The sequence below is a fragment of the Nyctereutes procyonoides genome, unplaced genomic scaffold (genome assembly GCF_905146905.1).
Source record: "Nyctereutes procyonoides isolate TBG_1078 unplaced genomic scaffold, NYPRO_anot_genome, whole genome shotgun sequence".
Lineage (NCBI taxonomy): Eukaryota > Metazoa > Chordata > Mammalia > Carnivora > Canidae > Nyctereutes > Nyctereutes procyonoides.
This window is the reverse complement of record NW_026575043.1, coordinates 19,122,707-19,138,437: the sequence shown is the minus strand read 5'-3', so window position 1 is coordinate 19,138,437 and position 15,731 is coordinate 19,122,707. Positions and strand designations below refer to the sequence as shown.

At 53.2% G+C, this 15,731-nt stretch overlaps 1 protein-coding gene across 1 annotated transcript in view; it reads left to right on the top strand.

Annotated features, from left to right (window-relative positions):
- Window positions 1-15,731, top strand: part of RREB1 (ras responsive element binding protein 1) — a 132,808-nt gene that overhangs the window by 88,468 nt on the left and 28,609 nt on the right. Inside the window, 2 exon segments of the mRNA XM_055322939.1 lie at window positions 6,210-6,354; window positions 6,874-7,007. Coding sequence (XP_055178914.1) covers window positions 6,210-6,354; window positions 6,874-7,007 — 279 coding nt within the window.

The following is a 15,731-nucleotide window of genomic DNA, read 5'->3' as shown; positions in this document are numbered from 1 at the left end:
GGCCCTGGCCCAGAGTCTCTTGAGTCTGCAGGCCTGAGAATCTGCATTTGTGGCAGGCTCCTGGCTGGTACCATCGCTGCTGGCTCAAGGACCACAGCTTGAGACCGGCAATTAATTGTGTTATGATTTTATAAAGATGTGGGAACCGAGGGTGAGGTAGTCTGGGTAGCTCGTGGCATCTCCCTGGGTACTGAATGGTAGAACTAGGATTTATCTAAACTGTCTCAGTGCTCAAGAACACCCCCAAGACCTCACTGTCATCACATGGCCTCTCCACTATGCCATCGTCCCACCCAAATTTGCTTTGTCATCTACCCAAATTCCCACTTGCTATCTGAGCAAGCCCGTGCTTGAGTGGTAACAGCTTACCTTCATTTCCAAATCTACAGACTTAAATACCTCAGAAAGGTTAGCAGAGGGACAGCTGGGTGGCTCAGCGGTTTAGCGCCTGCCTTTGGCCCAGGGCACAATCCTGGAGTCCTGGGATCAAGTCCCACATCGGGCTTCCTGCAGGGAACCTATTTCTCCCTCTGCCTGTGTCCCTGCCCCTCTCTCTGTGTGCATCTATCATGAATGAATAAATAAAATTATTTTTAAAAAAAAAGCAGAAAAAAGTTCCTGTATTTGGAGAACTAGAGGTGAGGACGTTCAGGAAGGAAGAAAGGGATATGCTTTAGGAATTGGTCTGTCTTCTCTGAATTACTAGATTGGCATTCCTCTCTTTTACAAGATGTATTTGTTTAGCCACGATGTGTTTGGTATTCTTACAGACAGCCCACCCCTAGCTAAAATGGATCTTTTTACATTTTAGAAAATAAAGGATTACATTTTCAAGAAGAAAATTGGAGTTGAAAATCAGCATCCATGCCAAAATTCAAAGTAGGGCCCTATCAGTACAAAAAAGTACTCAGATTTAGATTTTTTTTTCCCCACTTTAAAAAAAATCTACGGTATTTGTTTCTGTTCATTACTATAGAAACCCCCTGCCCCCAGCCCCCGGGTGTTACAAATGGGAGAAAACTTCACTTGAATCCTCAAAGAGTTCTGATAACATTCCTTCCTTAGACCGTGGCGTGGCAAGATTTCTACAATGGAAGTGACATGCCTCTGAAGGAGAATTCTAGAATTTTATGCCAAAAGCAGCTTACTGTGAATGTAGGTGGAGTTTTGAAAGCACGAACACAGAATCCTACCAATAAAGGGACAGATTTTGCATGTGTATCGAGTTTGCTCACATTATTAACCCGAGTAAGATTGTTAATTATGAGGTTTCTTGGAGGCTGACATCATGGTTGTAGGGATGTTGCAGGTGGACAGGTTTTGTGCGTGCACTTCATGCCTCCATCTGTCCAGCCATCCAGCCATTTGGCAGGGATTTATTGACTACCTGCTATGTGCCGGTGCAGAGAACTGGAGAGACGGGGCTATAATGAAACTTACTTTCGATTGAGGCCGTGGAGACGGTCAGACAGGTGACATACACAGGATTTTCAGTTTCTGGTATGTTCTGTGAAGAAGGTAAAACAGGGTTGTGGGCTTGAGAGCCTCTGCATGAGCAGGGTAGGATGCTTACCGCGGAGCGTGAATGGCAGGTGCCGGCCTAGGGTTCTGAGGCCGAGCGGTCCCCGGCAGCAAGGAGCAGCAAGCGTACTGGCCCGGGGCCAGACTTGTTGAATGAGTTTGAGGAACCCAGAGAGAACTAGAGTGTCTGAGAGGGCCTTGGGATCAGGATAGGGTACCCACCAGCGAGGCCTGAGAAATAGGCTGAGGCCAGATTTAATTCTAGGAGAGGGAGCCAGAATTAGAGGCCTTTAAGCAGGGGAGTGGTATGATGTGATCCATATTCTAGAAGCTCCATCTGGCTGCGGTGTAGAGGAGGCACGGTAGGAGGACAAGAGGGGAAATCGGTGAGGTCAGTCCAAAATAGAGACCAGCCGACTGACATCCTGTAGTTTTTGCAGCGTATCCATCTGTGAGTTATAATGTACCTCAGTCCTTGTGCATAAACCCTTGCACATTTGTTCGACTCTTAACCTTCGAGACCACTTTCTGGAGGTGGAATTGCGGGCATAAAGGGCATACGTACTTAAAATCGAGCTCCCAGTTGCTCGGCTGCGTTGCGGAGAGGTCATTACCATTTTTACTCCCATCCACAAGGCATGAGAGAAGCAGTTTTCTGAACCACACCACCCCCGCTTAGTTCTCATCCTTGCCAATCTGGCAAACGAAAAGACGTAAAGCGCTCAAGTATAGAGCGGAAGAGACATGGCTCGATGGCAGCTGGAGTGGAGAAGTCACGGGGATCTTAGTTGGACCTCAGGGTGTGGGACTGCTGAGCGCGCACGCGGCACCCCAGCTCTGGTTCCACCGCCTGCAGAGGTGGCCGCCCCTGCCCTGCGCCCTCAGACCACATCCAGATTTCCGCTCCTTCGGATCCGCCATGGCATGAAGGATATCTGCAAACCGGAGCGCATCTCAAGGTAGTGGCTAGAGGAATTCAGGAGAGTTGAGAGCAGGGCCTGAGGGGCCCGGCCGGAGGAGCCAGGGCTTGTCCAGGCCGGGGAAGAGAAACTTGGGAGAAACCTGACAATCATCTGGAAATTAATTGAAGAGCTGCCGTCTAGGAGAGAATGTAGGCTGGTTCGACGTTGCCTCCGAGGACAGGTAGACATTTAAAGGAAGGATGGGATTTTTTTGACTCAACATGGGGAAAGATGGCTTTAATAATTATCATCGTTGAAAATGGAGAAAAGTATCCAAGCAGAAGGAAAAGCTGATCTCTCCGGTGGGCTGGGAGGGCCGCTCTCGGCTCCCTGCCCATGTGAGGGTCTCAGGGCCCCAGGGAACCAGGTGCATTCGGTCCTTGAAATGCATCCTGAGAGGAGAACAGACCCGGCCTTGTAAAGAGGGGACCTAGGACTGCCGTCCCGCCAGCCCTCCTGTGTGTGTCGGCCGCCCCCCCCCCCCCCCTTGGTGGAAGAGGCATCACTGGCTCGTTTTGGTGACATGCGCCACTTCCTGTGAGCGTTCGGGAGGAAGTGGACAGTTAGTGTTGTCACTCCTGCCGGAGGCTGGGGACAAAGGAAAGGGGTCACGTCAGGCAGGACCTTAACGGCGGACACATCCAACCTGCGAGAGGGCCGGTGCTCCCAGGCCCTGGAGGCTGAACTGTTGCGTGACGTTCACAAGCCTGCAGCTATTGGTCGCTGTGTTGCCGAAGGGACAGATTGGAAGCTCCCCGTGTCTTGGCCGACAGCCCGAGATTTAATCCCAGCAGGGAGCATGCTGGAGCTTCGAACCCGGGGCTCAAGAGGCCTCGGTCAGAAACCCAGAGGGGGTTAGCTCACCTGCCACCGGCCATTGGGACTGCCTTGATCCGCTCCCTTCGCCCGCCTGCAGCAATGACCCAGGTTTTCAGAACAAGACAGAGGCAGGACCGGAGGCCCCCTCGTTCCCTGTTGACGTCTGGCTGGAGCTTGGTGCTGGGCCTGGGACCACAGACGCTCAGGGAGGGAGTGGGCGTCAGGCTGGAGGCCCGGGGTAACGAAGGCAGATCAAAGCCTTCGGAGGCCTTCTAGGGGGCAGCCGGGGAGCCCAGACTCCGCAGTCGACACACCCAGGTCCGTCCTGGTCGTGAGGGCCCAGGGCCCCTCAGCCTCTTCACGCTGCGGCAGCCTCATCTGCAAAGTGCAAACGGGAATCTGTGAACGTCCCACCAGGTCCTCACTGTGTGCCCACGGCCATCCCTCCTCATCCTCTGCTCTGTGAAACCTCTCCTGTCACACAGCCCAGAACTAGATGATAAAGCAGCACTTTCTAAAAATGCGGATCCTGTGGTAGAAAAGGTGTGGCTTGGGGGCGCCTGGCGGGCTCAGCGGTTGAGCATCTGCCTTCGGCTTAGGTCGTGACCCCGGGGTCCTGGGATCGAGTCCCACATCAGGCTCCCTGAATGGAGCCTGATTCTCCCTCTGCCTGTGTCTCTGCCTCTCTCTGTGTCTCTCATGAATAAATAAAATCTAAAGAAAGAGGAAAGAAAGAAAAGGTGTGGCTTGAAGTGAGCTAGTCAGCCACTTAACGGTTGTCAGTCTCAGATTTCCAGTATTCCCTGAGGTTTTTTGTGGCCTCGTGTGCGTGGGCACAAGTAACCTACCGGCTGTAGGGGAGGAATTCATCTTTAATTTTTGAGTGATTTACTGAGAGTGTTTGGTGCTAATTTACATTCTGTAGCACTTTCTTTTCATACTTCCTCAGTCCTCTGGTTGCTTTAAAACATTTTTTCTTTAATAGTTCTACAATTGGAATAGGCGATATAATAAATATCAAAAGAAACGTGCTAGCCTTTTCCCTTTCCCCTCTAAACGCTGATAGTAAGTGATGGTCTCTAAATCCCAATCAGCCTGGAATAGGGAGGGTACTTAGAACGAGGCTGGTGGTTCCTAAGAACTTTCCTGGGGCTTTAGGTGACCAAGAACTAGTAATAAAGCATCTTGCCCCGGTAATCTCAGCAAGGAATTAGGTGGACGTGGCCATGGTGGTTGTCTGTGTTTCTTTCCCATTTTATCTCTTTATTTTTTTCTTAAATTTTATTTACTTATTTGAGGTTGAGAATATAAGCAGGGAGGAGGGTCAGAGCGGGAGGGAGAGGTAGACTCCCGACGAGCAGGGAGCCCGATGCATTGCTCGCATCCAGGACCCTGGGATCATGACCTGAGCCAAAGGCAGATGCTTAACCGACCGAGCCACCCAGGCACCCGCCGTTTTCTCCCTTTAGACCTTCGTGCTCCGCCACACTGACCTAGAGAACAGAGGTTTGGCCTGAGGCGCTTCTCCAAGGTGAGGCCACCTCCATCGTGCTGGGCCGGTGCTGGGCCGGGGCATAGACGGTCATGGCTAGTGTGGGTGCCCTCTACCTCCTAGAACATGTCTGTGGAACAGAACGGGAGACGCCCGGGGCCTCACCCCCACACACTGTGGGTAGCTCAGGGCAGGGTTGTGGGGGGGGCAGGGAAGGCCTTCTCTCAGTCACCTCGTTGCATGCACCCTTGGCCCACGCGCCAGAATTGGTACCCCTGCTTTTGGTTGGCAGGCTGCTTAGGCCTGTCATCCGCCGCTTGTCCCCTCTACCGGAGGAGCTGACCTGCGCTGCTTTCAGGAAGTGTGGCCGGACCATTTCTCAAAGCCTCACTGTCTTTTCCCATTCCTAAGTGCTTCCCCAGTAATATTATCCCAGTAATGTTCCCCAGTAATTTTATTCCCCAGTAATATTATGAAATCGCTCTTTCTAAAAAGTTGGGACTCCGTTCCTGCATCCGGCACAAAGCGGATGATGGTGGTGACGAGTGTCATTGGGAAGCCCAAATCCTCTACGTCACCAAGTAAGGAAAGGGACACTGTCCCTTTACAATATGTCTCTGACCTTACGTGTCTCGGGACCGTGTCTTAGGGGGTGTTTGCTTTAGAACTTGGTGAAGTGAGGTCACCTAAATCAGATCACCCATCAAGCTCTCTCTTCAGAGCCGACAGACAGACTGTGTGATGCTTTCTTACATGCACGTTCCTGGCCCTGCAGACGTCAGGGTCGCCACATGCACCGTACCCATGCCATTGCCCCAGCCACTCTCACCATCTGCAAATCCGTGTAACGCCGTGAACGACGTGGAAAGCCTTTCAGGTTCACTGCAGACGTTTGCTGTGTTAGCACTTCTCAAATTTGAGCCCCCACGTGCCTCTGAAAGCAGAGGGAGAGAGAACACAAAGTCCTGGCATTTGTGAGGTGGGTTCTGGGGGCAGATGCGGAGCAAGAACTTGATGTATGAACTGGTCCTGTCCGGGAATTCTTTATTCTGTAGAATTGTGTGCCCTGAAATAGCACCTTTTATCTGAGTAAGTAGAAGAGGCAATCAGATGGTTTCTTCATCTCCTAGCGTCCGCGGAGTTCGCGAGCATCTTCCAAACAGATAGCAGAGCATTGAGCGACTTTGGCAGGTAGCGCTTGTGAGAGCTTTAAGGAAGGCCTCCGGGAGATCGTATAAGGCTTTGAAAAGAGAGCAACCGCTGTACAAAATGTACCATTTACCTTAAAGAAAATGTAAAGACCAATACCTCAACGTATAATACAGAAAATTTAAGAGAAATCAACCAACTCGAATTTTGCTTTTTTTTTTTTTTAACCGAATCACACTATGTGTCTGTGTGCGTGTTCTTTCCAGACATATGAAGATTCACGAGAAGGACCCTAATAGTGCCACAGCTACGGCCCCCCCATCCCCGCTGAAGCGCAGGCGGCTGTCCTCCAAGAGGAAACTCAGTCATGATGCCGAGTCAGAGAAAGAAGACCCAGCACCTGCTAAAAAGGTCTCGCCAGCCCCAGAGCCGATGTGCCCAGCCACGGGACTCTTGGCAGACATCCATCCTAAGCTTTTAACCTGTCTTTCCCCACACTGTTTTGCAAGGTGTCCGCAGGAAAGAGTAACCTGTGTGCACTTCCTCTGGGTGCCCCACACCCCCACCACCTTGCTGAGCCCCATGGAATGAAGAGCTTGTTTCATTGCTCTGTGCTTCTTGGTTTCTCCAGCTGGAGTCGAAGCTTCCTACACATTAGGGAACTCTTGTCCCCAGGCTTTTGTCCTCTGGCCCTGTCAGATACTGGGTACTCCATAAATGTGTATCGAATGGGTGAGTGGTTTGAAGGAGGATGGATGGAAGCATCCAGTGAGGATTTGTTGCAGGGATGAAGGGACTGGTCAAGCCGCCTCCTTAATCCCTCGGAGGGAGGCCTCCTTGTAGATGTGGATTGAGTATTGGCTTCTCTTCTGAAGCAGACCCGTGGGGGAGAGCTCCTTCCTGACTTCATTTTTTTTCCTTTCCCCCAAGATGGTAGAAGATGGGCAGTCGGGTGAGCTGGAGAAGGTCGACGAAGTGTTTCACTGCCCCATATGTTTCAAGGAGTTTGTTTGCAAATACGGACTGGAGACCCACATGGAGACCCACTCAGATAACCCACTAAGGTAGGAGAAGGGGTGGAACACACCTGTATTCTGCAAAGTTCTTTCTCATTCCCGTTTCCTCTGACTTAGGACCAGTCCTCACTCCCCAGTCCTCCAAACTGAGCTAAGGGGATTCGACTCTGGTTTGGTGACAGTGCGGGGAAGCCAGGCTGAGAAGTGTCAGAGGGAAGGAAGAAAGTGGCTGTGGCCACGGGATGTGTTCACTGAGGTTTGCTGTGCTTCCTTTTCGCTGCTGGTGAGGGCCTCCAGGGCAGTTGCTGTGACTCCCCCGTGACAGGGGGGCTTTTGAGCAGCACGCACATTTTCTGTAACACAAGAGGTGTTGCAGTCCAGATGCTCGTTAGCTGTGCACGAGTGTGTGGTAAGGACGGAAGGGCGTACCAGCTGCCCAGCAGCAGCAGCAGGCTAAGGACTTTTTGTTTCAGCTGCTTTGGACGAGTAATGCAGAAACCTGAAAAGGCATTTTGGGTTCAGAAGAGTTCTGCTTCTTGCCAGACACTCGACCTGACATGAAGCCTGTCCCAGGAAGACAGTGAGAGGTGATTGTTCTGCTGGTCTAGGTTGCATTTTAGGTCTCTGCTGCCTCTGAGTTCCCTGGTCCTCCGCCTATCCCGGCAGCAAAGGTGGATGGTGATAGGACTTTCCAGCAGCTCTCGGTGCGGGGCTGCAGATGGCCTGGACACGGCAGGCTTTCCTACAGAATTGCCACTTTTAAAATGCTACTGCCATAGCTTATAAGCCCTGGGAGGAACCAGGTGCCACAGGGGAGCCACAAGACTGGAAAGTGGTATCCTGCAAGGCGCCGCTGAAGGCTCGCCCCGAGCAGGAGTGAATGCATGCATGCCTACAGCTCGGGGTTTCGGAAGGCAGCTTGGGAGTGTCGAAGGCTGGGCACCTGTGGGACCCACCGATCCGTGGACCGGATTCCCTTCCTCGGGACACATGTTTGGTGTGACTTGGGAGTGAAGAGGTCTGAGCAGGCTAAAAAGACTTTTGTGTTGAGGGAAAGCCTCACCATATGGTAACTTAAAGCCATGTCAGATATCATTCTACTTAATCACATCAGCTTGACATTTTTTCCATTTGGAGAAAAAAAGAATTTATGAAGAGTTAAAACTGCTGAGCAATTGAAGTGCTACAAAATGTCTTTTCATAACTCCCCCATCTCTGGGAAATTGCACGCTGGGCTGGCTGTGTAGGAGAGGGCGTGGGCTGGTGGTCAGATCCTGGATTGCATCCCTCTCCCCTGGGACCTGGATCGGCCATATGTGAACCCCAGAAGGGGGAATTGGACCAGATAATCCCCGTGTTCCTTTTCAAGCTTAAATTTTAGGGGTCGGTCTCTTTAACAGCTGTCCTTCTGTCCACCAAGAAGAAGCACTTGGCTCTTCCTTTGGCAGGCCCTATAGTCCTGAGAGATTCAGAAACGTTAATGGTTTCATTAACGTCCACAGCATCCCCAGGATGTGGGCTTGCAGTGGGTGGTGAATATCGAAATAGCTTTCTCGACTGAGGACCTGAGCAGACAGAGGTAAAGCCTCATGTGGTGAGTCATGGGCAGAGACAGCAATTGCACGTGGGACCCCAACCCCTGCCCCACATTCCTGCGAAACAGCCATGTGACCGAGCGCTGCGGAAAGTGAACACACTGCCTGTCTCTGAGCTTCTCTGTGTGTTTTAGTCTGGGATCAGATATCATCTTAGGAACTACCCATTTGCCCCCTTCTAGATAATCCTGTCCTACAGGGAAAATAATTTGACTCTTGCGAGAGATTTTTGAGCACCTAGAGCCTATATGGCACAATGTATAGCCGAGAGAGTGGAAGTTCAGGTGTCCCCTTCTTATATGGTGGCCTGGATGAGGGTGTGGGTTCTCCAGCAGGGCCTCCCAGACGGGCACCGGCCCCAGGGACAGGCTGGGCTTGCTACTCAGGAGGGGATGGGAAGCGCATCGGTCGCTGGCTGTCCCATTCTGCACAGCCTGGTGGGTAATTCACTTGCCGTGACCCCAGGGCTGACAAGGCAGATGTGCTGTGAACTTGAACCTCACGTCCTGCTTGTTTTCCTTGCCTGCTCAGGAATAATGCCCTGTGTCCAGCGAGGGGTTGGCCGGAGGAGCTCTGTAGCCTGGTGGGGGCTCCGCCCCTCCCGGCAGCCTTCCACCCCACGGGAGCCCCTGGATGCTGTGCCTGCAGCGCATCCTTTGTTGGGCAGGGGGCGGTGGGGAGGAGCAAGCCATCCCCTGTCTGGGGGCTGCTGCTCTGTGGGGTGGGGCCTGCATCTGGAAACCAAAGGGACTTGATTATAGAACATAGTTAATTTCCCTCTTCTCCTCTCTGCTCTGCTGTTCCACATAATCGCCTGCTATCAGAGGAGGCCGTGGGGGCAGGCATGAGCCAGCGGGGCCCAACCAGGCAGTGAACTGTGACAGTAGCTGGTGGGAGAGACTGCTTGTTAACCCAGAGCTAAAATAGACACCAGCTCCATTTGCAAACCCCAACAGCAGCAGAACCACAGTGGGATGCTACCAGTTTAAACAGAAAGATTATAACTCAAAACAGCTGTTGGCTTCTCGTGCTCCTGCCCTGACCACCCCCGGCCCATCCCCAGAGCTGGCAAGGTGCCCGCAGTCCCTTAATAAAAAGTGTTAGGAATCCAAACTCCTGTAAATGCCGAGGCTGTCCTCCATTCCTCCCTGCTTCAAACTAACGGAGCATGCATCAGCGTGGAGCAGAAGAAAGGCAGGAAGCCGCTTGCAGGGGTTCTAGCTCTGAGTGGTGGGGCCGTCGCCTGTGCCCTGGCATGACCGGCAGTGACCCCACAGTCCCCCAGACAAGGGGGTGCCGATGGAGAGCCGGCATTTGGAATCAGGCGTGATGGATGGAGCGTCTTAAATTTTCTGGCGGTCGCCTTTTAAAAGGTAGGAAGAAGTGGACGACTGATCGTGCTTCTTCGCTCGTTACACCGGTGATCCCAAAACAGAATGTCAGCATGTGATCAGTGCAAGAATCGTCAGTGATGTGTTTTATGTTTTACATTCCCGTCTATGTACAGAGTCTTTGCCGTTCGGGGTGGGTGCTGCTGTCGCAGCCCTTCTCGGTTTGAGGCAGACACGGTTCAGCGGCGCACAGGTGCAGGTCGGGACAGGCCCACGACAGCAGGGAGGGCGGCGAGGCCGTAGCGTGGCAGTGGAGGCCCCCGTTCCTGTGTGTGTGCGCACACAGGTGGGAGGTGGGGGCTTGTCTTGGGCCCGCAGGGGCAGGGCCAGGAGGGGCGACAGCTGGCTGCTTGCCGCCGCTCCCTGGTGGCTGCTGCTGAGGGCAAAATTCAGCAGAAGTTATTGTATAATCTTAGATGGCTTCTTGATGAAAGGAGGGCAGGTGATACATCATTTTGAAATTATTTCACTTAAAATGTATCCAAATGATTGAGCGTTCATCATGTGCCGGGCACTTGACCAGACTTGAAGGGAAAAAAAAAAAAAGCAACACAACAGAGATGTTGGAGGCAGAGCCCCTCAAGGGCTAGTCGGAAAACAAGGAAACGGACGGTTATAAAACATGGCAAAAGGGATACGTTCAGGGAAGGACAACAGGTTGCTTGTTGTCAGTGCAGAGGGAGCCTGATGCTGCCGATGTGAAGCTTCCCGTGACATTTTACGCTGAATGTGGAGGTATCTCCCTGTTTCCTCCCAGTGGAGGCTCTCCCGGGTCTGATCGAGTCCGTGATCTTGGTTGTCTGGAATCTGGGTCAGGAGCAGGAGTGAGCCCCGACAGGCACGCCCGCCCTGCTGTCGGTGGGCTTGTCCTGTACCTGCACCGTGCAGGGAAGCAGCTGCTGCAGGCCTGCGGGCCAGGCTGAAAGCCACCCCCTCGTCTGGGTGGTGAGGGAGGTGCCAAAACCATCTTCCTTCTGGATTCTCCGGCGTTCCAAGGAATGTTTGGCTCCCTTCACTGCACCACCTCCCCCTACCCACCGCCACTACCCGCAGGGAGCCCCTCAGACAAATCCACATGGCATGGGTCCCACGCTTAACTGTCCTCCTAAAAATAAGGAAAGTGTAGAAAACGTTCATCAGTATCTGTGTTTAGGAGTCCCAGGGGTCTGCGGCTTGGCCAGGTGGGGGCAGGTTTGAGAACAGTGCTGGCGGCGGGGAGGGGGATGGGGGACATGTCCTGGAATTTGGCGGCACTTTCTCAGGAAGCCCCCTGTCCACCTTGCCTGGGGGTCCTCTCCGGGACTTGGGCTGTTCCGAAGCCCAGGGGGCCACCAGCTTCTGCACTCACCGCAAGCTGCCCTCTGTGAAGTGCTTCAGACCTGCCCTGACTTCACGCCACACTGGTTGCTCGAACAGTCCGGGCAGGGTGTCGGGACGCGGTGTGCAGTCTGGTGGATTCCTGGGTGTGGGGAGGGCAAGCTGCCGCCCGCCACCAGCCAGGGCCCTGTCACAGGGCCCTCACTGTTGCTCCCAGCAACTGGGAGAGATTAGTGCAGCTGTTGGATGTCAGCTCTCTGGCTGGGATGGAGGGAAGGCGGGAGGGAGTGGGGGGGGAGGGTGGGCACCAGGGCAGGAATGTCTGAACCGGGTGGGGCTCCGAGGAGAGGTTGTTTGCACTTACCCCTTTTTGCCTCTGGAGACAGAACAGGAAAAAAAAATGAAGCATGAAATCCCTTTAAAAAAGGAATCTCAGTCTTTTGATTAAAACACTATAATGAGCAAGAAATTCAGTATCTCAAGGAAGTAGCTGGGGTGAGCTCAGCTTTACCAGAAGGTAACAGGTCACAGGTTCTGCTGGCAGGGGCCGGGCCCCCCGGCTGCTCAGGGAGTAGTAGTGGCAGGGGGGGCTCCCAGGTGAGCCACTGTCCAGTGTCCGGCCATTAAGAACGTGCTCGGGGTTGTAGAAGGAGCTGGGGCATCTGAGTCCCTGTCCTCTGAACAGACCGCGTAGCAAGGGGGAGTGAGGGAGTGAGGCCGTGAGGCCGTGAGGCCAGCCGGCTCCATCCCAGCCTGCCTCCCGGCACCTCCCTGGGCCCTCCCACGCCCCCGGGCAAGCCGAGGCTGGTTCCCTGTCTGGAAAATGCGTTTGAGGACTGTGGTGAGGAGGAAGGGGGCCAGTCCAGTCCCCGAACTGCAACAGGCACAGGCACTAGACGGGCATCCCATTCCAAGGAAGTTGAGGAATATCATTGCGGGGCCTCTCCCAGGTACTGATTATTTGACAAGAGAACATGAAAGCAAGTTTGTCTCCGAGTCCGTACTGTTCCAGAGAGGTGCTTCTACCTGATTCTGCTCCCGTAAAGCCTGGGAGCTGAATGACCGTCTAAATTTGGTTCGCGTCCTGCCTACCGAGATTTTGTAATCCAGATGCGGAAGCTGGATAGTTAGAAGCTTGAAGGGACCTGATAGCTGTAAATCCTAGAACCACGCGTCATTTTCCTTAGATTGTTGGGGAAACCAGAGATTCTAGAGAAACGCTTCCTTATATTTAGCGTAGTAAAAAAAAATACATGTATATATTTATATAAAACCCCTTTCCTGATGGAGGTCCTCTGCCCCTTAACTGCCATCAGGGCAGACGTGATGTTGCCACAAAGGTGACGTCCCCGGCGAGGGCGCTGGTCATCTCCTCAACCCGCTCTTAAGCATTTCCGCTGACTTCAGAATTTTCTTCTTGTTCTGGAGAGTTGAGGTCGCCATACACGTACAGCATCACTGTCGCAAGAACAGGGAGGAGTTAATCCCAGAGTTGTTCAGTGACGAGCTCCTTGGTGGCCTTGCCTTCCACTTGGGTAAATCCCCATTGCTGGTGATTTATCTTGATGTGTCTGCAGCGCTTCCTTCCCATCTTAGGCGCTTCGGGAACCCCGCTCCCGTAGGTGGGGACACATTGCTTTTTTTTTTTCCTGAATGGTGACAGCTGTCAGCTCTTCGATGAGCCTTCAGAGCGGCTGCCTTGGTGCAGGGCTTCCTCTGGGACCTACGCTCCCTCCTCAGAATGCCCAGACCGTGGTAGCACGTTTGTGGCCTTTCTACCCCAGCGCGGGGTTCTCTGGTTTCCTTTGAAGAAATAAATGAGAAGGGAGGAGATGTAGCGTCTTCCAGCGAGGGCGTGTGCTGTAAGAGAACTGATGCCGTGGCGTGGTGGGTGTCAGTCCTCCACGCGGGACTTCCAGATTTTAACTTTTGTCCCTTTGAGACTGGTGGCAGATCTGGGTATGGAGAAGAACATCATTTGCTTCCATGACCGCCCTCTGCGACTCAAAAGGACAGACCCCTCCGCTGGGGAAGGAGAGGATGTCCTTGACCGGCCAGAGCTGGCCTATGCCAGTCCCTGCCTTCCTGTGCTGTCGGCCTGTGACAGCCAGGGGCAGAGGGTGAGCGCTGGCTCGTGGGGTGGGGTCTCTCCCAGCGCAGGCGGCCGTGCCTGTGAGAACTAGGCTCCTTCCAGGCCAGCCAGCGTCAGGTGTGGAGCCGGTCTGCTGTGGGTCTTTGCTCGTTTGTTTAATTTCTGCAGGTGGAGGGACAGGGAGGCCACGGAGAAGGTATATATTATTGAAGGCTGTCTGTGTTTGTGGGGTGTCTCTCCAGCCCGCAGGGGCCACAGTGGAACCTTGGCTCACGCCCCTGCGTGCTGCTGGGAGGCATTTCCCTTCCCCCAAGACCCCCGCCCCAGCCCTCTCCTATCTCTGCTTCACACTTACCCATACCCCTTCGGTGACATCGCAAGCGGTGCTAAGAGAGGCAGGGGGAGAGCAGATAAGCTGCACGCAGCTGCTTTGCCCCTCTGCTGTCAAGACAGCCCTGACTGCGTGCCCCGAAACTATTCCTCCCGCCTTCCCACCCACCCCGGCACAACTGCAGAGCCCCGGCCCCAGTAATAGGAGCCACCATGACTGAGCAGCCCTGCGGGGCGCCAGGGTGTCACATGTGGAGGGAGTGGGGAATGATAAAAACTCTATAGTGTTTTAAATTAAATTTTTTTAAAGATTTTATTTATTTATTCATGAGAGACACAGAGAGAGAGGCAGAGACACAGGCGGAAGGAGAAGCAGGCTCCATGCAGGGAGCTCGATGCGGAACTCGATCCTGGGACCCCAGGGTCACACCCTGGGCCCAAAGGCAGGCACTGAACCGCTGAGCCACCCGGGTCCCCCTGAATTTTCTTTCTTACAGAAACATTTGGTAACATGTGCTGGAATTCAGGTGATTTCTGGGTGAAATCGGCTCTGGTGAGCTGTATCCTATCTCTGTGAGCAGGATGACTTGGAGTCCACATCCAGGTGTGCACGGGTACATATTTGGCAGTTGAGGACGGCCAAACATCCGTGTGAGCATTCATCCCTGTGTTGGATATGTAACCTCACTTGGCCTTTGGAGTTCTTCCCACTGATGAATTTTTGTTTTCCTGAGAGTCATTTATTTCAGTATGTGATTTAAAGAGAGAGAGGGGGGAGACCCAGGATCAAGTCCCACATCGGGCTCCCTGCATGGAGCCTGCTTCTCCCTCTGCCTGTGTCTCTGCCTCTCTCTGTGTGTGTCTCTCATGAATAAATAAATAAAATCTTTTTAAAAAAGGTGGGGGGGGGGGAGCAAAAAAGGGACGTTTTGTTTTTAGAAGTCGGGGGGTTCTACTAGCATCTGTAAATCCCGGGACTGGGATTCACTAGTTGCACTCCCCCTAGATGCATGTTATCTTTACTGACCGTGAAGTTCTTCTCCATTTGGGAAAGTTGCCCTCCCTTTGCATTGCCACGGCATCAGAAAGCAGTCTCTCGAGTTTGTAAGATTCCCCCTGGCACGTCGTCAGAATCACACGCAAGATGAAATGGCCCTCCAGCGCTCCCCGGCCCTGGACTTCGGACGTGCAGCCGAATGTTTTGCAGCGGTGCTGTCCGTGGGTCCCTGGAGTGGTTCCGTCCGGGGCAGGACTTGAGGGATCCCACGAGCCCCAGGGTGAGGTGAGAGGGGACAACCCGAGCAATGGCTGTGGTCTTCATGAAGACCGACAGGCCCAAGTGAAGTTAGCACAGACCCCAAGATCAGATGCTGTGGGTGAGCAGCATCACCCACAGACTGACAATGGTCTCCATTGTCCTTGAAGGGCTCTTTGGAAACAGTTGCAGAGTGTTCCTCCTGGGGCCCTGGGAAGGCTGGTTGAACCGGAGTGTCTCTGGCCGACAAAGGCCCGTCCAAACGTTTTCTGGGTGATGGTTTTCCACACTGGTTTGACCTGAGGCTTGCCAACAGGTGCCGAGCGTGAGATGGGAAGGGGCGTTTTCCTGTGGGGGTTTTATTTTCTTCTAACCATCTTCGTGACGTGCTTCTGGTTTCACAGCAAGTTTTTTGTGTTTTTTTTTCCCCTCTGCCACTTTCGAGCAACCTACGAGATGGCGTTCTGTACCTTTTCAGAAGTGAAATTAGGAGGAGCACATTGATCGAATCCCATGAAAAGGGAGGCGTGCAGTTGTGGATCTGGGCCTTATTTCGGTTACATTAATAGGCTCTGAGTGCATGTGCAGGCTGGGATGGTATGTGCTGCTCTCCTGAGCTGTGGGCCCAAGCACAGGGGTGGTGGTGGTGGGGCAGCTGCCACAGCATAGATGGTGGCCAGGAAGGACGTGCCCTTCTCTCATGAGCCTCAAGATTAAACAGAAGCAGTGGAAATGGTAGTAAAGTCCTTGGGAGTGAAGAGAGAGAACACATCCATTTGAAATTAAAATTCA